Raw genomic sequence first — 24,402 nt, 5'->3', positions numbered from 1 at the left:
GAGGAGGTCACTTCTTTACAGTAAGGAGTCAGGTGTGGGGACACCTGCGACACAGTGAAGAGGCCAGGGGGTCTAGGAGCCCCTATTCTGTGTGAGTGCCTGGGGTGCCAGGCAGGACTCAAGTCCAAGCCTCACTCTTTCTCCCCTAAGCTCCTGCCTCTCCATCCCAGTCCTAAGTGAGTGTGGACTGTGAAACAGCAGGGGGCGCTGTGGGCCCACCCCTGAAGGTCTGTGTGGGATCTCAGCTGGGAAACCAGGGCCTGGGCCCAGTGCCCTCTGCTCTGTGCTCACTGGGGACCAGCAGCTGTGACCTCCCCGACCCCACCCCCAGAGAGGCTCTAGCTGCCCCACCCCCTCTCAGCTTTCACCAGCTTTATCCCCAGGGACCCAGGAGGAGGAAACAATTTGCATGAAGGCTCCTCTCTGCCCTCCCAGGAGGGGACAACATAAGAGACTTTGCGTGGTTCTCTCTTTCATGGTCTCAGAAGCAGCCTGTGGGCACCTCCACCATGGCCTGGACCCCTCTCCTCCTCGCCCTCCTTGCTCACTGCTCAGGTGACTGACTGAGGGAAGCTGGAGTAGTGACTCTGGGACACACCTGGGTCACCTTTTTTCTCTCCGACTGAGAACACGCTGTGAGAAATAGCCTCATCTCAAGTCTCTGTGTCTCCACTTTTCCGTTCCAGGGTCCTGGGCACAGTCTGGGCTGACACAGCAAGCCTCGGTGTCAGGGTCTGTGGGACAGAAGGTCACCCTCACCTGCACTGGAACCAGCAACAGTGTTGGACTCTTTGGTGCAGGCTGGCACCAACAGGTTCCTGGTGCTGCCCCCAAAACTGTGATGTTCAGAAGCAATCGGCCCTCAGGAATCCCAGATCGGTTCTCTGGCTCTGAGTCTGGAAACACGGCCTCTCTGACCATCACGGGCCTGCAGCCTGAGGATGAGGCTGATTATTACTGTTCATCATTTGACTTAAGTAGCAATCACACAGTGCTCCAGCCCCATGGGGAACTGAGACAAAAACCTGCCCTGTCCCCATGATTAGCCCCTGAGTGCCTGTGACTCATAAAGAGGGTGGTGTGGCAGACCCTAGGGAGTGGGGTCCCACATTTTGGCATCTCTGGGCAACACTGGAAGAAGTAGAGTTGTCTTGGGTTGCACATTAAATACACTGGGACACCTAATTACAAAAAAAATTCTCATAAAAAATTTACTTTTTAAGTAAATTTATAATTTAAAGTTGGGCCACATTGATAGCCATCCTGGCCACTTGCAGCCCACAGGCCAGGGTTGGACACCCCTGCCTAAAACGTCTGACTCTGAGGGTCTGACTTTGTGAATAAAAACCCACCTAAAGAGTTAGTGGCAGCTGATTCTTCTCATACTGTTTATCATAACTGTGTTAAGATATAACTTGCATGTCGTAAGTTTCACTGGTTCATTTGTACAACACAACATCATTTGGCATATTTACAGAGTGGTATTACCATCCCATATTCTAATTTTAGAACATTTTTATTACCCCTCAGAGAAAGTCCCCACACATCAGTAATCACCCCTCATCACTCCTGTGTGGGTGCCAAGCCACTGCCGACCCACTTTCTGCATTTATATGTCCGTTCCCTCTTCCGGACACTCATGTAGATGGACGTAGGAAATAGGTGGTCCTTGGTGGCTATCTTGTGTCTTTTCAAGTTCGTTCGAACAATGTCCTTGAGGTCCCATGCATGCCAGGCATGGGTCAGTACCCTTTTTTTGGTCAAATATTACTGCAATGTGTGAGCATGCTGGTGTTTGTTGCCCGTCACCTGCTGATGGGCTTGGGGTTGTTTGTATCTTTGGCTGCTGTGCACAGAGCTGCTGGGAAAATCTGTGTAGAAGTTATGATTTTTTTTGTTTGAGAGGAAATGCTTTTGTTTGTCTGGGGGAGACACTTCGAAGTAGAGTTACCAAGACACATGACAACCTTCCGTTATGATTGTGAGAGGCTGTTAGATGTTGGTCAGTACAGTTTGATGGTTGGGTTTTCTACCAGCAAGATGCCAGGGCCTGATTTCTCCACATCTCCCCAACAACTTCTAACCTGTCTCCTTTATCACCGCCCTACTAGTCCTGATGAGTGACACCTCACCGCAGGTTTAAAGAGCAGCAGCAATGGATCGCCCTCGTGCCTGTCCCACCCAGGAATCAAACCTGCAACCCAGGCATGTTTCCTGACTGGGAATCACAGCAGCCACCTTCTTGCTTTGCAGAACGACACCCAACCAGCTGAGCCACACTGGTCAGGATTCTTAGTGCAGTTTAATTTGTATTCCTCTAGTGACCGATGGCATTTGGAGTCCAAATAGGATAAGAAAATGGTGAAAAATTTACTAAATTTCACCCTTCTAAGCACCCTCATGGTTGGTCCACACCAGGACACCATGATTGGTCTGAGTAGGAACACAGGTCAGCTGTTCTCATCTCATAACCTGCAGCTCAGCTCCCTGACCATGCAGAACTCCTATAACAGGCCACTCCGGCCCGCCCACACGCCCACCCGTGATGTGTGTGACTGACATGCAGGTATTGTGATGACAGACCGAGATCGCCTTCTCTTCCCAGAGGCAGTAAGAAGGTAAAGGAATTTTAAGAACCCTCACACACAGTCACTTGTACACTGTACCCGGGCACCTCTCTTCCTCCTGCCCCTCTGGGGGACAGGGCCAGACAGAGGCCAGCACCCGAAACGACATTATGTCTACACACTCCATATGGGGGCTCCTCCTGCTCCCACCACAAAGCAGCTTCTCCCTCCGACGTTTCTGCCCCACTACAGATAATGTCTGCCTGTCAGGGTCCCAGTCACAGAGAGTGACATTGAACTCGGCCTGACTCTGATTCCACTGTGACTCTGCCCTCCAGGACTGAAAGCCACTGTGAGAGCCATAGTTGGACACTTCCGGTTTCCCCCATCTTGGCTCTCTATGTCCCTGTACTCTGGAATCATCCATCTGTATCTGTCATGTCATGTTCTGTCCTTGGGCCTCAGGTCAGTCGTCGTCCCAAGTTCAAGACTCTCCCTCATGTTCTCATCTTCTTTCACCAGTCAGCCAATGAGAATTATCTCCAGCCTGTTGTCAGAAAAACAGTGTGTGTGCTGTGTGTATTTCTGGGGAAATACAGGTTCAGCAAAGAAGAATTTTAGTGTTTTTGGCAAATACTCAAGGATCTAGAAAAAGGAATTTACTGAGTTGTTACTCAGAACTCAGTCACCACAGTGTAAACAGATTATGTATGAAAATCCACTTCACTATCTCAGTGACTACCTCAGCATGTCAAAAAAATAATCTTGAGAAAGTTTCTCCCATGAATCTCATACAAATGGAGCATGAACATGTTTTTAAAGTTACGTGTAACTCATATTTTACTCACAGGACCACTAGGAATGTGAACAATTGCTAAATATATTTTGAAAACATAGTATATTTATTGTACCAATATGTGGCCAATGATGCAAATTGTATGTGTGTTGGAGATAAAATAATTCCTGTTTGAAAGGGTAATAAAACTAACAGCTTTGCATTTCTCTTCTCCAGTGACCAAAATCTACACATTAACATGATTCCACTTACAGAAAATATCCAAGGAGGACGTCGAGATTTCATATGTGAACTTAGACTTGCCATCTGGTATTTCCTAAAGGGGACTTGGTTCCCCCTCTGCCCACCCTCTCAGCCTCTCTCCCCTTCTCTCCCCTCTGACACATGGCTCTGCCCCGCCTTCTTTTCTCAGAGACTCAGCCAGCCAGCCAGCTCAGTGACCTGGCCAACCACAACACATCTTCTTGGGTCCTGAACTCTTGCCTGGGGAGTGTCTGCATTTCTGAATTGTGAGACGGTGGTGTGACCGTCCACTTTTCCTGGGGTGGGTGATTCATCTCTGTCTTCCCTGGTATATTGCACTGTGGGGATTTCTCTACATCTTCACCTAAAGCCATGAGTCTGTGCCACGCCCATGTCCCTCAGCTCTCATGATGCCTCTGCTCCCTGCCCCTCATCATCCCTCCAACATCCATCTCCTCGCAGAACCCTGAGGAAGCAGGGACCTCCCGGGTCTCCCTGCACCAGCCTTGAAGGAGAGGGAGGGAGGCCCCTCCGCACCTGTGTCTGAACTCTCCCCTCCCACAGCTTCGCCCACACTTTACAGTCGCCCTGATTTCCATGTCTCTTTCTCCTCCTAAACCAGATCCCAACAGTGGAAAATGTTGTTTATTGATATCAGAGACTGGCAGTATAGAAGTGGTGTCCCCGGGAGTATTTGTGAACGGACAGTGACCACTCTCAGGGCAGTTTCTCCAACATCATTTCCATCCAAGGTTAATTCTGAGCAGTGAGCAGCAGGGGTGCTGTGGGGACCCCAGGTCAGAGAGTGGGTGCCTCCCACTGAGTGAACTCCCAGACTGCCCAAGGCGGGGGCCCTGGGGCCTGTGGTTACTGATGGGGACCCTGTGACTGGGCTGGGCAGAGCCTGCTGCTCACTGGTCTGTGTAAGGTCCCTGCACCTGCTCCTGTCCTGGACCCTCCCAGGGGGCAAACCCAGTCTCACCCACCAGCTCCTCTGTCCAATCAGCTAGGCTCTCACTTGGCTGGTTCTCAGGGTGGAAAAGGTTCATCATCATTGGGGGAAACAAATAAGAGTGAACAGCTCCTCCTTTTCCCAGCCAATGGGGGAGATAAAAGAGGCCCGGCCCCCCTCAGACCTCATATGGGGCCACAGGAGGCTTCCTGCACCATGGCCTGGACCCCTCTCCTGTTCGTGCTTCTCTGCCACTGAACAGGTACAGCGAGTATTCAGATGCCCAAGGTCACCCACCAATCCTCTGTCAGCCCTTTAGGCTTAGACCCTCATGCAGCTTAAATATTTTTCCTGCCCCAGCACCTGTGAATGTCTGTGTCTGCAGGTTCCCTCTTTCAGGCTGTGCTGACTCACCCGCCCTCCCTCTCTGCATCTCTGGGAACCACAGCCAGACTCACCTGCACCCTCAGCAGTGGCTTCAGTGTTGGTGGCAGCTACATACACTGGTAGCAGCAGAACCCAGGGAGCCTTCCCCGGTACCTCCTGTGGTATAAATCAGACTCAGAGAAGCACCAGGCTTCCGAGGTCCCCAGTCACTTCTCTGTATCCAAAGATGCCTCGGCCAATGCAGGGCTCCTGACCATCTCTGGGCTGCAGCCTGAGAATGAGGCCGACTATAACTGTATGACTGGGTACAGTGGTACTCCTCACAGTGACACACACAGAGGGGGAAGTGGGACAAAAACCTTAACCTAGCAGAGTTTTCTTTGAAGACAATTGACATTTTTGTGTGTATGAACATAACTTGTGTGTATGTAAATATACTCTCAGGTACCTTCTGGTTTACAATGGGTCTAATCTCAGTTTTCCTCCCCACCTCTAGAGTCTCAGGGACATGGAGGCCAAACTCAACACAAAGTGGTCACGGTGACACTGGTGTGTGTTAGCACCTAACGAACCTACAGTAAAAGAAAACATCAGTAAACATATTTTTGTGTATTTTCAGCATCTGTGTCACTTTAAAGATTCCTATGACTCCAAATATACCCTCCTCCTCCATCCCTGGTGCTGCTTATTACACCTCCTTCTTCCTTCCCCCTGATTTGAGAGAGAAACAGCACCTGCTTTTTCAAGAAGTAAATCCATGTCTGAGCACTTCTTGGCCTGGGCCCTCTGGCGAGCTATTTGGGAGGGAACTCAGCAGAGCCCACACCCGCAGGTACAGCGCCCTGGTCACGCCTGAAGGTGATTCTCCATTTCCCTTGCTGACGCCTGCATGCAGTGACTCGTCTCTGTCTGTATTCTCAAGTCCTGTGTCCTTCTCTCATGCATGCCACCAATTCTACTCAAAACCAGGAGCCATTTGTCACATAGTAACATTCCTGCCTGGAAACTAGAGGGGCTTTGAAGTTATGTTTTGTTATTTAGATATCTCAGTTACCTAGTAACAAACAGAGTGCATGTATAAAGCAGAGACGGCCTGGCCTGGAAACAGAGAGGATTCAGAAGGGCCTCGCCCATCGGATGTCGGCTGTGCTGGCGCATGGGACAGTGTGTGGGCTCGGCCACAGGGTTGCAGTTTCAAGAGTATGAGGTGGCCTATTGCACCACATTTTTAAGTTCTTCACAGATTTTGATAGTATGGTGGTTATTTGCAGTGTGCTCTTTAGATGTATAAGTTTAGTAATACTTTACTTGAACCTATTAATAAATCTATGTACTTAGTGTCTATATGCCAAAATTGCTGTTTCTCTGAGCTACACGTGCGGTGTTCCTGAGCCACGAAATGGACTGTCATGGGTTGTCACCTATTTTCTGGGTTTGGGAATTCAAATCATAGGACAGAGAAACTGTCTCCATAATTCACAGGGTAAATCATGGGCATTTCTAATATACTAGATGTGTTTCAAATATATATTTAAAACTTGATTGATGTTTTTAATTCCCTGAGAATTTCTATAAGGCAGATAAACCCCCATAATTTATCTAATTCACTTGCATAAACTTTTGTTAATAAAGGATACACTGCTATTTTCCAGAAACAAGAATTAATTGCCCACCATGGAATAGGCCATCTTATTGTGAAACAGTGAATTCAATATCATTAGACAGTTTGATGCATAGGTTCGATTTTCTCCTTCTCTGAGCTTGTTATAGACATGAAGAAGCTATCCATGGTATTTGAAAAACCTTTGTCACTGGAGGATTAGACACAGTGGTTCCCTTCCTGGGCACCTAGTGACAGTCACTCACTGCAGGGGATTTGGAAGGAGGATGGACCAAAGGACACAAACGGTCAGGTCCCCATTGCTCACGGTCTCACCTTTTCCAGCTGGGAGTCCGTGCCCTTTGGCCTTCTGCACCCGTTTCTCCCACCTCCCACTCCCAGCCTCTGGCAAACACCAGTCCATTCTCTGTGTCTGTGAGCTTTTCGCTTGTTTGTTAGTTTGGTTGGTTGGTTGCTCGCTTTAGTTCAGTTTGGTTGTGGATTTTTTTCATTTTTTGTTTTGGGTTATTGGCTTTGTTTTAATTCCACCTGTAACTGTGATCATCTGGTGTTTGTCACCCTCTGTCAGCCTTGCTTTACTTGGCTTATCATCCTGAAGGTCTATCTGTGTTTACGATGAATAATATTCATATATATTCACCCACTGATGAACATTTACATTGTCCCCATGACCTTACTCTTATAAACAGTACCGGCATGGTGTTGGGAGTGCATGTTTCTTTTTGATGTAGTGTTTTCCTTTGCTTCAGATAAATTCCAGAAGTGGATGCTCTGCATCATACGTGAGGTCCGCTTTTAGGAATCAGAACACGGGTGTGTGTAGAAAGAGCGACCTGGTGATGTATGGAAACCAGCTGTGGTCCCAGGACTTTGGGCCATGGGGAGGTGTGTGCCCTGTGACCAGCAGGACGCGCTGTAGGACTGTCCTGAGTCCCCCTCACAGCTGCTCACTGAGGAGCATTTACTCAGTGGAGCTTGGGCCTCAGGGTGTGGCTTGTGCTTCTGACTGGGGACTCAGCAGCTGTTCTCACTCTGACCTTGTAGAGTCGCCTCAGCAAGGACCTTTGTGAGGTGTGAGCAGGTGCTTCCCCCAAGGGTTCCCTCAAGGGGTGAAACCAAACTCCAACTCCCTTTGTCTGGGGCATGAGCTGAGCTCCAGCTCCAGGGCTCAAGAAGGGGCTGGGCAGCCCCAGGGTGGACACACATTTGCATGGACGGCCCCTCCCCTGGCAAAGGGTGGGGAGAAAAGGAGGCCTGGGCAGCCCAGCACCACTGTGGGCTCAGGGGCTGTGTGCACCATGGCCTGGACTCCTCTCCTCCTCGTGCTCCTCTCTCACTGCACAGGTAGGGATGGGCCTGGGATAGCTGGGAATCCCCCAATATTACACCCCTCTTGCTCAGAATCTTGATAAAGTTCCCCCTGGTGTCTGTCTCATCACTGATAAGTGTCTGTGTTTCTGCAGGTTCCCTCTCCCAGCTTGTGCTGACTCAGCCGCCCTCCCTCTCTGCATCTCTAGAAGCCACAGCCAGACTCACCTGCACCCTCAGCAGTGGCTTCAATGTTGGCAGCTATACGATATCTTGGTACCAGCAGAAGCCAGGGAGCCCTCCCAGGTATCTTCTGTGGTATCACTCAGACTCAAGCAAGCACCAGGGCTCCGGGGTCCCCAGCCGCTTCTCTGGATCCAAAGATGCCTCGGCCAATGCAGGGCTCCTGACCATCTCTGGGCTGCAGCCTGAGGACGAGGCCGACTATTACTGTGCAATCTGGCACAGCAGTGCTTCTCACAGTGACTCACACAGATGGGGAAGTGGGACAAAATCCTCAGCCTAACAAAGTTTTCTTTCAAGAGAATTGAACATTTTAAAATAATTTCTGTGTATGTAAACTATATTCAGGGGACCTGCTGGTTTATCATGGGTCTACTCCTAGTTTCCCATCCCATGTCTAGAGTCTCAGGGACACAGAGGCCAAACTGAACACACAGTGGTCACAGTGACACTGCAGAGCTGCCTGGTGTTCACTGTGGGAACCGGGGCTTGGGGACTTGCCCTCGGCCTCTTGAAATGAGACAATTTAGCCGTTTCTTCATTTAGTCTTTGTTATGATCTCGGGATATCCCGACAGGTGACAGTCTTCACAGAACAGACTCTGCAGGGCCAGGGCTCTGAGCAGCGACCTGCCTGTCCCTTTCAGGGCCATCTGCTCAGAGCCCCCACAACACACAGTGTCCCAGGGACAAGGTACTAAGCTGTGAGATGCTGTGTGAGGATGCAGGACACAGCTGGCCTGGCCCCCTGGTTGGGTCCTGAGCCTTTGTTGTGAAGTCAGGCAGAGGAGGGTTTGGGAAAGGAATATTCCAGGCCTGGGGCAAACCCTTCTTTGGGGGACATGAGTCAGTGGCGGGATGACCCACAATTGCTGGAAAAATACTGAGCCTGATCAAGGAAAACTGGGTGACATGGGTCCATGGATGAATGTTCCCTACAGCTGACACCACTCAGGAGCGCAGGGACTCCTGTGAGTGGGATCCCTGAGCAGCTTCCCACTGGCACTGACTGGGCTCTCGTCTCCTCTCACAGCCGCCTGAGCTTTCCTTGACCAGGGTGCTGTGTGGGATATGGGATATCAGGAGCAAGAACTTTCTGATATTTGCCTATTTCACTTACACTGTGAAGATCTTGATGAGCTGACATCTGAGGCTTATTTTCCTGACAAGGAGCAACAGATACATTGGGGGTCACCACAGAAATGGTGTCTAGGGGTCCCAGACAGAGTCTCTACCTTGTGGGCTAGGACAGAGCTTCTAGCTCACAATCCTCTGGGGTTCGGCCCTCATCTCTGCCTTCTGGTGTGTGCACATGGCCTCCTGGCCCAGCTCTGGGCTCCAGCCTGTTGAGGAGGCTGATGCTCTGTCACGTAGCTCAGGACAATGCCCTGCCACCCAAAGGCTGCAGTTCCAGAGAAGTGAGGTAAAGCCTGCTGTCCACTCTGCATCCTGTCTCATCAGGGCTGTACCCCTGACTGTCCTATCCCAGCCGGGTTTTGGCTTTTGCTGACATGAGTACTGTGAAACCAGGGAGCTCAAGGCCTCTCCTTCGTCTGTCCTCGGTGCTCAGTGAAATGTCTCCTTCCTTACTGGGATCCAACGCAAACAGAATCACTGAGGCCACCCAACTACTCAGAGACACCCGGGCAGGGACTGTCTCAATCTAAAGGTCTTGGGCAGCTCTACCATGGCCTGGACTTCTCTCTTTACCTCTTCAGTCAATGAAGGAAGCCTTTACTTAAGGGGACAGGGGAGTATTATTAGGGGAAGGGGACTTTTGCTACTAGTATCTGAGCACAGGTGGTTCTCATTCAACTTTCTCTTCCTTCTAACTGTCCTCCCAGGGCCCTTGGGCAGATGCTTCTGGGTTTGCTACCCCCAGTGTCTAGGACTTTGTTTAATAAAAATCATACAATGATATAGAGGGCAGGTCACCTCAACATATTTTCTCATCTTACTATTCAAAGAACACCAGCCTAAGAGTAAATGTCATTTATAATCACCAGTGATCATTGCACAAATGATTCAGCACATGAGTAAAAACAATCTGTGTTATATCAATAGAATCCACTTTTTCTCCCTGGTAACATTCGGACAGAGACGAGGGTATGTGTGCACTGTCTGGGTGATGTTGGATCTAGATCCTGGGGAGAACAGCTGTGAAGAGGCCAGCATGTTCTTTCAGAGAGAAAAGCGCCCCCAGGGCCTACAGGGAGACCTGCTCAGTCTCCTTCTTGCATGTGAGGGACTTCTGGGGCACCCCTGGTGTGTCCCCCGTCCAGTCTAATCACCCCTCCACACTCCATAGGAATTGATAGGCTCTTAATTCCCACATCGTTTGTCTCATGGACACACTAACTGACCCATAGTGTCGGAAAATGCCTGAAAACATCTGTATGGGCAACACATTTCAGGGATCGTTTTTCTTGATATGGCTTCCAATTGACTCATGATGAAATGTGTTATAATTTCATTAGCCCATTTTTTCTGTTATCATATCAGTTTTTTTCTTCTTCTTATTTTATTTTTTATTTGTTATATATTCTAGGGACTTAGGGAAACTGACATTGTTTGTGTTTTCAGCCTTGTCATTTTTATTTTATTTTGTATTAATACTCCTATATCTATACTTTTAGGGATAATCTACACTATCAGAGCTATAGTTGTATAATCATGAAATATTTTAGTATGAATACTTAATGTTAACTGAGTTGGGACTCTCCTAAAATACAAAGCTAAAGAAAAAAGTCATACACATTTCATTAAACTCAAAACTTCACAACAATTTCAAACTGAATAGCAAATTATATTTTTATTTCAAGTATGCTACACACCAGTTGTGTGATTCCTCATTTCCAATTTCTTGAGGTATTTTAATATGTTTTTATTTTCACCCAAGGACATTGTTCAGGGCTTTGAGAAAGAGGAAGAAACATCAATTGGAAAGTCACACATTGATTGGTTGCCTCCCATCGGCACCTGGAAGGGGAGCGGTACCAGCAACCTACCCAGCAGAGGTCAATGTTCCAACCAACTGAGCCACACCAGCCAGGACCTGTCACCTGAGACACTTTCTCTTCCTGATCATTTTTCTTGCATCACAAACCCTTGTCCACTCTGGCCATTCCTTCTGCTCCACAGCAGCAGGTGGAGAAAGCAAGTCTTAAAATGTTCTATGATATCAACCCCAACTTGTTCCAATAGAGTGTTGGGTTTTTTATATTTCTGGTCACGAGACAAGTATCTTCTTATTTTGTTACATGTGATGTTGCCAGGTGTCTCATAATTTCATGGTGACACTGTGACCTTTGCTCCTCTAAACCCGCAGTTACACTGAAGAGACCACCTAGAGTCATGGCTTCCCAGGACACAGGTGGTCTCCACTCCCCAGCCTGGTGGTACAGCTCTGTCAGTGTGCAGTTCAGGGCTAGTCCCCCAGTGCTAAAGGAGAAAGGTTACAAGATGTCATCAGAGGTGGAAACTCCTTTTATAACCCAGACACAGGCGCTCTGATGGTACTGGGGACTCACTCAGGAAAAAAAAAGTAACTGCTAAGGCTTTCCAAGGAAGAGAGAAACAGCCCTCACTGAGGAAGGAAGAAGATGTTCTCAGGATGGGGGTTAGATTTGAAATGAACTAGATCCCTGGGGCCGAAAGGTAAACACATGCAACTCATCATTCAGCCTCAGCCAATGCAGGTAAGACTCTCAGGAATAAGGTCACGAGAGGCATGAGGAAACTGATTGGAAGGAAGACCTCAGCTGCCCAGCACACAGGGCATCTCAGTCACTGTGTGGTCATTGGTCTGTGTGAGGTGCCAGATTCTCCCTCTTTTTAGATGATCCCCCGGGGACATCAGGCTGACACTGGGGCAGGACAGGAGAGGGGAACCTGATTTGCATGAAGCACTTTCTCTTCCCAATGAACCCAGGAGGCATGAACAGGCCCCAAGGACACCACCCACCAGCCCAGGAGCAGGAGGCTCTGTCCTGTGAGTGTCCCCACCATGGCCTGGACTGTGCCCCTGCTTGGGCTTCTTGCTTACAGCTCAGGTCAGAGGAAGGGACTCTGCACTGTAGGAGTTGGGAGCAAATATAAGCACCATTTCAGAATGACCCTTCTCTCCCTCAACAATAACTGTCTTTCTGTCATTGGTTTTGGTGTGCATCTCAGACTGTGGTGACCAAAGAGCCTTCATTGTTCTTGTCTCTAGGAAGGACAGTCACACTCACCTGTGGCCTTAGTTCTGGGCATCTCTCTAGGTTTAACAACCCCACTTGGTACCAGCAGACTCCAGGCAAGTTTCCCCACAGGCTCATCTACAACACAAACAGCTGGTCCTCTGGGGTCCCCGATCACTTCACTGGATCATTTCTGTCTAGGAACAAAGCCCCTGTCACCATCACCAGGGCCCAGCCTGAGGATGAGGCCAACTATTATTGTGCAGTGTATGTGGATAGTAATATTAATGTTTACATGGTGATGTGAACTCGTGGAGAAGTGCATCTAAAATCTCCACATAATTCAGAAGGGCTGAACCCTTAGAGGAAAAAGAAAGGAGAGAGGATGAAAATGGTCTGCACGGTATAAGAATTGGCTCCCTGGCCCTGGTTTCTATCCAGTGCCTCATCTCCATGTGCCTCCTCATGTCTCCCAGGGTGTGTCCTTCTCCCCCTGTGACCCCGTGAAGCCTGGGTGTTCTGTCTCCCCTTCTTTTAGGGTGATGCTGGGGAGGACCTAGACACCTAAATATATTAACCATCAGTGAGTCGCAGATTCCTCTACTCCCTGGAAGACTCTTCTGTTTAAAGGGCAGTAGCAGGTTTTCTCTCATTGATTTGATGCTCAAAACACATACATATGTTGTTTCCCACTCAAGCGGAAGCCTTACCTTCGGGCTGGCTGGGAATGCAATTCCCCGGACTAGATCCACAGAGACCCAAACTTGAGTGTGTGCAAAATTGCCATTCTAACAAGCCACAGATAGATCACTGCATGACTTCCCTTCAGGCTTCTAGCACTGGGCTGTAAGGGGGAAACATGTGATGTTATGATTTACCTTATTTGTCTCATCTCTCTAAATATCTGATTAGGAAAATTTCAGGTTGCATCAATACAGAATAAATGTAAGAAAGAAAACATTACATGCACAATGTTAGCAATATATATAATATAGTTGTCTGTGTGCTTGCTTTCTGTAATGTGTATTGCACAGGTGGATTTCTGGATTAGCTGTGAACACAGAAAAATGTGCAGCCTTTCTGGACAGTGATCTATCACACAAACTACCTCCTTACTGAACTACCTGCCTCTGAGCCAACCTGCTTGCCTGCCCTGTGTTTCTGCCATCTGAACCAGCCCTTAGAAAGGATTCCTGGAATTCAAATCACACAATAGGATTGAGGCTTTCCACACCCAGCCACAGCAGCTCTATTCTGACCAGTCAGTGCCTTTTGGCAAACAAACCAACAAACAAACAAACAAAAAAAACCCTGTAATTATTTGATACCCTATTTGCATGAGGATGGACCAGTCGGGACAAGAGATCTGAGGCTCCTATTCAGATGAGCTGGATTCCCTATAGCTCAGTGAGTGCACTTGCCACTGAAGAATGAAGACCGTCTGCATGGCTGAGCTGAAACAGTGAAGTGGTCTCCCCAGAGCAGAGTGAAAGTGACCGGTGCAGAGTGGAGTAACCAAGGCGGCACAAGGCAGGGAACAGGAAAATCTAGCAGTGCTATTTAGCCAGAGTGGCCTGGTTCAGGGCCACCTGGTGGCAGAGCTGTTCTGTACCCACTGTTCCCACAGCTCCACTGCATCACAGCTGGGCTGCTCCACAGCAGGGCTGTTTCCATAGCCATGCTGTATCACTCTTGTTGATACTGAACAAAGTGTGCACACCACAAGGTGGAATCCTTGTTGGCATCGAATTGGCCATCAGGAAAATGGCTTGACAGGAAAGAAAGATGGAAGGGAGGATGTCAGAAAGGGAGGAAGGAAGAGGAGAAGGACTTCAAGAAAACCCAATCCTGTCCCACTAGTGTTGTGCTCTGTTTATTGCCTACCATTAATATTCTCATTGAAGGTCACCAGGGGGCGCTGTGGATCTTCTCAGAGCAGCAAGGCCTGAAGTAAGTGCAGTAATTCTAATTGATGGATGCTGACCCATGCTCACTGACAGCTAGAGGTGACAGCAGGTGCTTCCTCTCAAGGGACAGACTCAGAGCTCACAAGCACACTAGCCATCTCCTGAGAGTGAACCTACAAACTGGGCACAGGACCCAGAATAGGGGGTGAATCACTGGAGCCCTGTCCACCCTCCTCTCCCAGGGTCCTACTGCTGCAGTGATCCGGGCTCTGGCCTGGCCCCGGTTCCATATCCACTCCGCTCTCTGTTCCCCTCATGTGTGACCTCACTCTCCAGCAGTCCTCAGTCTCTCCTGGGTCATCAGTCATGTGTGCCTGAATTTGTGAGGGTCACACCAGGACTGTGCCTGCATTGTCCCCTGTAAGGATGACTCTTTTCCCCTGTACCAATGACTCTTATGTGTTGAAAATACAGGAGCCAAGGAGACAGGTGAAGGCTAGATGTTGGATGAGCTTGAAAGAGGAGTGGTTTACCTGGAGACCAGCAGAGGGCGCCAGGAGACCCTCTCTGCAAAACAGGAGCTGGTGGCTAGGCAGCCCTCCAGGGACAGGAGTCTTCAACTCTGGGAACATTGATTCCTGTGAGCACAGGGCAGGGCACGTCCTCTCTGGACCCGACACAGCTGCCTACCTGTAGCCCTCCATGTGGTGCCAACCACTACTTCCTTCCCAGCCTTACCCAGGGGGAAACCAATGTGTCAGGCTGACCTCCCCCAACAAGGGCTCCAGACCCTGTGGGTGAACCTGGGAAAAAGGCAGGGGATGAGGACTCATTTGCATGAGCAGCCCCTCCCCCATGGAGCCAGCTGGGAGGAGATAAGAGAGGCCTGGGCAGCCCAGCCCCAGCTGTGTGGACTGAGGAGCAGCCTGCTCACCATGGCCTGGGCCCCCGTGCTCCTCGTGCTGCTCTGTCACTGCACAGGTAGGGATGGGCCCCAGAGACCCACAGCACCTGCACCCTGACCTTGTGTTCACTCCACGTGTCTGTGTGTCTGCAGGTTCCCTCTCCCAGTCTGTGCTGACTCAGCTGCCCTCTGTGTCTGCATCTCCTGGAGCCACAGCCAGACTCACCTGCACCCTCAGCAGTGGCTTTGTTGTTGGTGGCTACTACATAAGCTGGTTCCAGCAGAAGCCAGGGAGCCCTCCCCGGTATCTCCTGGAGTATAAATCAGACTCGGAGAAGCACCAGGGCTCCGGGGTCCCCAGCCGCTTCTCTGGATCCAAAGACACCTCGGCCAATGCAGGGCTCCTGACCATCTCTGGGCTGCAGCCTGAGGACGAGGCTGACTATTACTGTATGACTTGGCACAATAGTGCTTCTCACAGTGACTCACACAGATGAGGAAGTGGCACAAAAACCTCAGCCTAACAGAGTTTTCTTTTAAGACAAGTGAAAATTTTAAAATAATTTCTGTGTATGTAAACTGTACTCAGGGGACCTTTGGGTTTGTGATGAGTCTAATCCCAGTTTTCCATCCCTCGTCTAGAGTCTCAGGGACACAGAAGCCAAACTGAACACACAGTGGTCACGGTGACACTGCAGAGCTGCCTGGTGTTCACTTGGGAACCGGGGCCTGGGGACCTGCCCCAGGCCTCTTGAAATGAGACAGTTGAGCCTTTTCACTGTTTAGTCTTTGTTATGATCCGGGGACATCCCAGCAGGTAACAGTCTGCACAGAACAGACTCTGCAGGGCCAGGGCTCTGAGCAGAGACCTGCCTGTGCCTTTCAGGCCCATCTGCTCAGAGCCCCCATGGCACACAGTGTCCCAGGAACGAGGCACTAAGCTGTGAGATGCTGTGTGAGGATGCAGGACACTGCTGCCCTGGACCCCTAGCTGGGTACTTGGGCCTTCGTTTGTGAAGTCAGTCAGAAGAGGGATTGGGAAAGGAATATTCCAGCCCTGGGGCAAACCCTTTTTTGTAGGACATGAGTCTGAGGGGGGATGACCCACAGTTGCTGGAAAAATGCTGAGCCCGCCCAAGGAAAGCTGGGTGACTTGGGTCCCTGGATGAATGTTCCCTACAGCTGACACCACTGAGGAGCGCAGGGACTCCTGTGAGTGGGATCCCTGAGCAGCTTCCCACTGGCACTGACTGGGGTCTCCTCTCCTCTCACACCCCACTGGAGCTTTCCTGTCCAGGGTGCGGGGTGGGATATGGGATATCAGAGCAAGAACTTTCTGATATTTGCCTATTTCACTTACACTGTGAAGTTCTTGTGGACTGATTTCCGAGGCTTCCTTTTCCTGGAAAAGGATCAACACACACTTTGGGGGGTCACCATGGAAATGGTGTCCAGGGCTCCCAGACAGAGTCCCTACCTTGTGAGCTAGGACAGAGGTGATGGCTCCTCAGGGGTTTGGCTCTCTTCTCTGCCTTCTGATAAACACCCATTGTGTGATTCCTCATTTCCAAGTACTTGAGATATCTTAATTGTGTTTTTATCTTCACCCAAGAACATTGTTCAGGGTTTTAAGAAAGAGGGTGAAAGAGAAAGAAACATTGATGGGAAAGAGAAACTTCTGTTGGTCGCCTCCCATAGGCACCTGGAAGGGGAATGGAACCCCCAGCCTTTCCATCACAGGACAATGTGCCCACCAACTGAGCCACGGCAGCCAGGACCTGTCACCTGGGACACTTCACTTTCCTGATCATTTTTCTTCCATCACAAACCCCTTGTCCACTCTGCCCATTCCTTCTGCTCCACAGCAGCAGGTGGAGAAAGTGAGTCTTAAAATGTTCTTTGATGTTAACCCCAACTTTTTCCAAGAGAGTGTTGGGTTTTTTATATTTCCAATGATAAGACAAGTGTCTTCTGATTTTGTAAGATCTGATGCTGCCAGATGTCTCATAATTTCATGGTGATACTCTGACCTTTGATCCTCTAAACCTTCAGTTACACTGAAGAGACCCCACTAGAGTCATGGCTCCTCCAGGGCACAGGTGGTCTGCCCTCCACAGGCTGCTGGTGCAGCCCTGAGAGTGCGCAGCCCAAGGCTGGTCCCTGCTGCTACTGGAGAAGTTTGCAAGATGTTGTCAGAGGGAGAAACTCCTTTTGTACCCTAACACCGGCACTGTGATGGTCCTGGGGACTCACTCAGGAGAAAGGAATAAGTGGTAAGGCTTTCCAAGGAAAAGAGAAAGAGTTCTCACTGAGGAAGGAAGATGTTCTCAGGATCAGGGTTAGATTTGAAATGAACTAGATCACTGGGGCTGAAAGGTAAACACACGCATCTCTTCATTCATGCTCAGCCACTGCACGTAAGACTCTCAGGAATAAGGTCACGAGAGTCATGAGGAAGCAGATTAGGAGGAAGACATCAGCTGCCCAGCACACAGGGCATCTCAGTCACTGTGTGGTCATTGGTCTGTGTGAGGTGCCAGATTCTCCCTCTTTTTAGATGATCCCCCGGGGACATCAGGCTGACACTGGGGCAGGACAGGAGAGGGGAACCTGATTTGCATGAAGCACTTTCTCCTCCCAATGGGCCCAGGAGGCATGCAAAGTCCCCAGTGTAGGACCTGTGGAGACTCTGTCTTTGAGTGTCCCCACCATGGCCTGGACAGTGCTCCTGCTCTGGATCCCTACTTACATCTCAGGTCAGAGAAAGGGACTGTGTATTTTGGAGGTGGAGGGCAAATAAAAGTGGGATCAGAGGTGCACCCTTTTTGCATACCATCCTTGCTTCTCTGCTGTTGGTGTTAGGTGTGGGTCGCCTTAGACTGTGGTCACCCAGGAGTCATCACTGTCAGTATCTGGAGGAGGGACAGTCACACTCACCTGTAGCTCTAACTCTGGGTCAGTCTCCAGTGGTAACTACCCCGGATGGTTCCAGCAGACCCCAGGAAAGGCTGTCCACATGCTCATGTACCACACAAACACACTGGCCTCTCGGTCGCTGATCACTTCTATGGATTCCTCACTGGAAACAAAGTCATCCTCACCATCATGAGGGCCCAGACTGAGGACGAGTCCTATTATTACTGTGCTCTGTATACAGGTACTAGTGTTGGTACTTACACAGGGATGTGAACTCACAGGGAAGTGCACCCAAAATCTCCACATAATTCAGAAGGGCTCAACCATTAGGGGCAGAAGAAAGGAGAGAGTGTGGAAATGGTCCGCACAGTACAGGGATTGGCTCCCTGGCCCTGTGTTCTATCCAGTGCCTCATCTCCATGTGCCTCCTCCTGTCTCCCAGGGTGTGTCCTTCTCCCCGTGTGACCCCGTGAAGGCTGGGTTTTCTCTCTCCCCTTCTTTCTAGGGTGATGCTGGGGACGTCCTGGACCCCAAATATATTAACCATCTGTGAGTCTCAGATCCCTCTACTCCCTGCAAGACTCTTCTGTTTAAAGGGCAGCAACAGGTTTTCTCTCATTGATTTGATGCTCAAACCACATACATTTGTTGTTTCCCACTCAAGTGGAAGCCTTACCTTCGGGCTGGCCGGGAATGCAGTTCCCCAGACTAGACCCACAGAGACAGACACCTGTGTTTGCTGCGAGGATTGTCATTCTAACAAGCCCTCCATGAGATTTTTATATACATATTAAAGTTTGAAAAGTACCTCCTTTGCTATTTGTCTAAAATCCTTCCTGAGAATTTCTGCTTAAAATTCAGTCAGATTAACATCTCAGAGCACAGTCTTTTTCCAATAGCCATTCAAAAATTCAGGAACACTAATAAACATTTAAAATATTAAACTATTATTATTATGATTTTATTTCAAAGTACAACCAGAACTTAGAAGGAATTTTTAAAAAAATATATGTTCTGTTTTGTAGCTCATGGGGGTGATCATACATGAGAACACATCTTATTCAGAACTGGCTCCCAGGACCGCTGATACCTGGGCTGGCTGCCCCAGTGCGGGGACAGGTCAGAGGCTGCAGGTGTGTCACTGAGTGACTGCCCGAGGCTTCCAGCACTGAGCCTGGGGAGGGAAACATGTGATACTATGATTTACCTAATTTTTTCCTCTCCCTAAATGTCTCAATTGGGAAATTTCAGGTTAAGCCAATACAAATTAAGTTTTAAGGAGAAAATGCATTATGTATACGATAATAAGGAGCAGAAGAAAGGAGAGAGGGTGGAAATGGTTGGCACGGTACGGTGATTGGACCTGGTTCTCCATGGACCTGGTTCTAACCAGTGCCTCTTCTCCATGTGCCATTGGAGTAACTTGCACAGTCACTCCAGTGATTATATACTCCTCTGAAATATATATAGTGTATTTGTCTATATGCTTGCTTTCTGTAAGTTCATGGCACAGTTAGATTCCTGGATTGGCTGTGAATGCATGCAAATATGCAGCCATTCTGTGCAGCAACCTCTGCACAAAACACCTCCTTACTGAACTGCCTCCTTCTGGGCTAAGCTGCCTGCCTGCTCGCCCTGTGTTTCTGCCATCTGAGCCAGCCCTTAGGGAGGTTTCCTGGAATTCTGTGTCAAACAATAAGATGGAGGCTTTCCACATCCAATCACAGCAGCTTTATTCTGACCAGTCAGGGCAGTGGCTTTTGGGCCAAGAAAAATGCAAGGATGTGCATGAGGATGGACCAATGAGAGACCAGGGATCAGAGGCTCCTGTTCAGATGAGCTGGACTCCCTGTGTCTCAGAGAGTACACTTGCCACTGAAGAATGAAGAATGTCTGCATGGCTGAGCTGAAACACTGAAGTGGTCTCCCCAGAGCAGAGTGAAGCTGACCAAAGCAGAGTGGAGTAACAAGGGTGGCACAAAGTGGGCAACGTAGAGGAACCGAGAAGAGCTTTCTAGCCAGAGTGGTCTGGCCCAGGGCCCTCTGTTCCCACAGCTGTTCTGCACCCCACTGTTCTCACAGCTCTGCTGCATCCCAGTTGGGCTGGTCCACAGCAGCACTGTTTCCATAGCCACACTGTGTCGCTGTTGTTGGTACTGAGTAAAGTTTCCCTCTTGATGGTACCTGACACTAGGGATCCTTGTTGGCACTGAATTGGCCCTCAGGAACACAGGATGACAGGAAAGAAGGAGGGAAGAGGGGAAGAGACTTCAAGAAAACCCAATCCTGTCCTACTAGCCCTGTGTTCTGCTGAACTTCTATAATTAACATTCTGTTTAGAAGGTCACCAGGGGGTGCTGTGGATCTTCTCAGTGCTGCAAGGCCTGAAACAACTGCAGTGATTCTAAATGCTGGACCCTGCCCCATGCTCACTGGCCTGAGTTAGAGGTGACAGCAGGTGCTTCCTCTCAAGGGACAGACTCAGAGATCACAACCACCCCAGCCTCCTCCTGACAGTGAGCTACAAACTGGGCAGAGGACCCAGAATGAGGGTGTTTGTGGGCTCATATTTGCATAATGCCCCACCAAATGCATCCTTCACCCCAGAGGCTGGAGAAGGAGGGAGAGGGACACCTGAGAGACCAGCATCAGCCTGAGGCCAGAGGACTGTGGAAAGTCTGTGCTTGGACCTGGCCTCCTCCTCCCCTTCCTCACTCACTGCCGGGATGGGGGCCTTTGGTGGGATCCCTGTGCATTTCTCCTTCGTTCCTGACCTGCGTCTATTTTCATTTGAAGGTAAACTTCTCAGGCTGTGTTAACTCTCCAGCTCTCACTGTGTCCCCAGGAAAGATGGTCACTGTCACCTGTGGCCCCAGCAGAGGAGCCATCACCAATGGTCACTGTTTGTAGATGGTCAAACAGGAGTTTGGGCACGTCCCCATAACACTGATTTATGACACAAGCAATAAACTCCCCTGAAGCCCTGCCTGTTCTCAGACTCTCACTTCTGAGGCGAAGCTGCCCTGACACTCCCCAGAGCCCAGCCTGAAGGAGTGGCTGAGCTACTGCTCACTGCCCTGCAGCAGAGCCCGGCGGGCAGAGAGACCCAGACAGGGAACCAAGACATAGCTCCCTGCTGTCACGAGCCTGGGGACAGATGTGGTTCCTTGACATGGGGATCACGTGACCAGACTCCTGTGCTCTCAAGGCAGCCTGATGTCCACCCTCCACAGAGAAACGGTGAGGGACAGGGTCGGCCTTGTCTCCCATTCCCTGTGAGAACAGTAATAAACATCAGGGATGAGTTGAGAGGAAGTTGTCCAGAAAGAGTAGAATTCAATGACCTTATGTTCCAAAAATAGCAATGATGTCTGTATGGAATGTAAGGTCTGAGGTGAAATGAGTTTCACCTAATTGAAAGGAAAAAAAATAGAGAAAGAAAAAGCACATTTTGTAGATTATAGATGCTTATTTTTCAGATTTATTTAAAAAACAATGTGAATATATTCTTAGATTTTTTAATATATTGAAAAAATATAATTTGGGTAGAAAGGATAATTCTTACCTAACAAAATGAGTTAATTTGTGTCCCTGAGTAAGATCCGTTGAGTTCTGACCCAGGACCCATCCGCACCACTCAGGGCCCAGGGCTGTATTTTCTATGAACATCGGCTGTCGGTTTCCCAGGGTCCCAGCTGGAGACGAATGTGCCTCGGGACCAAGTGCACCTTGAGTCTCAGCCACAGCAATGCAGGTGGTCTGTACATGAGATTTAGATTGAAACTAGGTTGGCCAAGCGAGGGCTGGGGGCTGTGGGAGTGGGTTGAATGCGTGTCCCTGTGAGAGGGTATAGTCTTTGATGGGGCTGCAGCCCCTGCTACCAACTCATCCCTGGTGTGGGGCTTGGGACACACCGCCCCAAATTACAGCCAATCCATGGACTATGTATACGTGATGAACTGAGCTTTGAGAATCCATTTAAACATTCTGGTTTGTTGCATGTACAGTATAAAAATCACGCTACCACATAGGAATATGCACACACACAGACTGCACCAAACTCAGTCAGGTGGTCTTCCCACCATACCCCTTCCCTGACTGAGATCACTTCAGGGTCTGGCCCATAGCATCCCACAATTCATCTAGTCACATAAAATCAGTTTATTTTATTTTCTCATTTTTAATTTAGTACGTGGATACAATGATTTCATGATTTTATCCTGCTTCTGTTTTTGTTATTTCCTGAGTTGACCTTTCTGGGACAATCATGATGTAGACTGGGCATATACATTTCTCTATCAAACAGGCCCCACAACACTCATTGTTGAGCAGAAACCTTGTGTTTTTTCAAACTCTCCATTGGTGAAACTCTCCATTATCTGCCATGTATCAGTTTCCACTGCGAACAAGCAGAGCTCACAGCAAGAGGAATTTGTAAGTAAAGTGCTCCAGAGAACATGTTTTGCACGGTGCCCTGCAAAGCTGCTTCCTCTGCCTGAACAAAAGGTCCCCAGGAGTCACCCTGCAAGAACCGTGGGAATGACAGTTGTGGTCAAGGACATGAGAACGTTGACAGACAGTAAAGAATCACACATCAGCCTCTCGGAACTCACACAGGGCCTTCCTTTAAACCACCTCTCGTCCCTGGACGGAAGAGCCCGCTTGCTCCTCGGGGTGGCAGCAGATCCACAAGGAGGAGAGCCGGGCCCCCAGGGGAGAACTGCACACAAGGAGAGAACCTGGTTCTGCACAGAAAGGACAGGCCTCCAAGGGACTGTCACTGCTCTGGACTTGAACCTGATCTAAGAGGAGTTTGTAGAAGGGACAGCACCTCAGTGCTGGGCCTCTGGTATAAAATATAAACATTTGTGTGTATGTGAATGTGTATATTTATCTGTACATGTTCATAAATATATGTATATGTAATATATGTGTGTACATGCATATAAATATGTGTACATATACATTAATGCAGTGGGTGAATTTTAAATTATATAATTTTAACTGAATGAATGAACAAATCAATTAAATATATTAATTAACCAAAGATCCATGTTTTTCTAGTGGGCTGATTTCTCTCTGATCTGGAATTTCTTTGCTATGCACTCTGAGAAGTAGACGACAAAAAAGGAGTAGAGAAGTGACCTTGGAGGTGGGAAAGCTGGTAAAAGAATGAGGGGAAGAGGTGGAGGAGGAGGGAGAGTCATCAAGGACAGCGCTGCCCCAGGAAGGGGAGAGGAGGAGGAGTGGGGCAGGAAGAGCTCTGACCACAGCCCAGGTCTGGGAGGACTCAGACAGGCTGAGTGCCTGGAAGTCTCCTGCAGGTGGGGGGCCCCTTAGAGGACACGGCTTCCAGCAGGAAAGCTGGGCTCTAGTCCTCTGTGCTGCCCCTCTTTGCCTGAAGCCACATGAGGCTGTGGCACTGCAGGTGGCCTCTGCTCTCCCCTGCAGGGTGTCTGGGAAGGAGGTCTGAGTGGTGCACTTCCAAGGCCACCACTAGGGACTGTGATGCTGTGTCCCACCCTCAGGACAGGGGCTGTGCCCTTCTGCTGACATGGGCTCCTGCATTCACAGAGGTACTGCCCACCTTGCTCTAGCCACACGCTTGTAGGGCAGGCTCTGTAAGACACCCACTGTCTTACCTGTTGACTCCTGTGGGAGACACCAGGGAGTCCTCAGGCCCAGTGATCCTCTGGAGCCTCCTCCACCCTCCTCTGCCTGGGTCCCAAGATCCTCCTGCTGCAGTGACCCAGGCTCTGGCCTGGTCCCCATCCCATATCCACTCTGGTCTCTGTTCCCCTCGTGTAGCTTCACTCTCCAGCAGTCCTCAGGCTCTCCTGGGTCAGGAGTCATATGTTCCCGAATCCATGGTGGTCATGCCAGTACTGCGCCTGCATCATTCCCTGTAAGGATGACTCTTGTCCCCTGTACCAATGACTCAAATGTGTTGGAAACACAGGAACCAAGCAGACAGGTGAAAACTAGAGTTTGGATCAGCTTGAAAGAGGGGCAGTTTGCCTGGGGACCAGCAGAGGGTGCCACAAGACCCTCTCTAAAAAAAAGGAACTCCTGGCTAGGCAGCCCTCCAGGGACTAGAGTCCTAGGTGCTGGGCACTTTGATTCCTGTGAGGACAGGGCAGGGCCTGTCCTCTCTGGACCCGGATCAGCTCCCTACACGTGTCCCTCAGTGTGGTTCCAACTACTACTTCCTTCCCAGTCTTACCCAGGGGAAGCCAATGTGCCAGGCTGGCCTCTCCCAGTAAAGGTTCCAGACCCTGTGGGTGAACCTGGGAAAAAGGCAAGGGAGGGGGACTCATTTGCATGAGCAGCCCCTCCTCCATGCAGCCAGCTGGGAGGAGATAAGAGAGGCCTGGGCAG

General features: G+C 49.6%; 1 pseudogene and 1 gene segment (V, D, J or C); both read left to right on the top strand.

The window, feature by feature from the left end:
• The first annotated feature begins 7,864 nt into the window (after positions 1 to 7,864).
• LOC123810847 lies at positions 7,865 to 8,400 on the top strand. The segment is given in 2 exon segments: positions 7,865 to 7,910; positions 8,030 to 8,400. Coding segments are annotated over 2 exon segments (417 nt in total).
• A 6,709-nt stretch (positions 8,401 to 15,109) lies between these two features.
• LOC123810846 lies at positions 15,110 to 15,632 on the top strand (annotated as a pseudogene).
• Positions 15,633 to 24,402: the final 8,770 nt, after the last annotated feature.

This window comes from Phyllostomus hastatus, unplaced genomic scaffold (assembly GCF_019186645.2).
Source record: "Phyllostomus hastatus isolate PE091 unplaced genomic scaffold, TTU_PhHast_1.1 phas_scaffold_760, whole genome shotgun sequence".
NCBI lineage: Eukaryota > Metazoa > Chordata > Mammalia > Chiroptera > Phyllostomidae > Phyllostomus > Phyllostomus hastatus.
The sequence above is the reverse complement of the archived record's forward strand: the minus strand, read 5'-3'. Positions and strand labels throughout refer to the sequence as shown.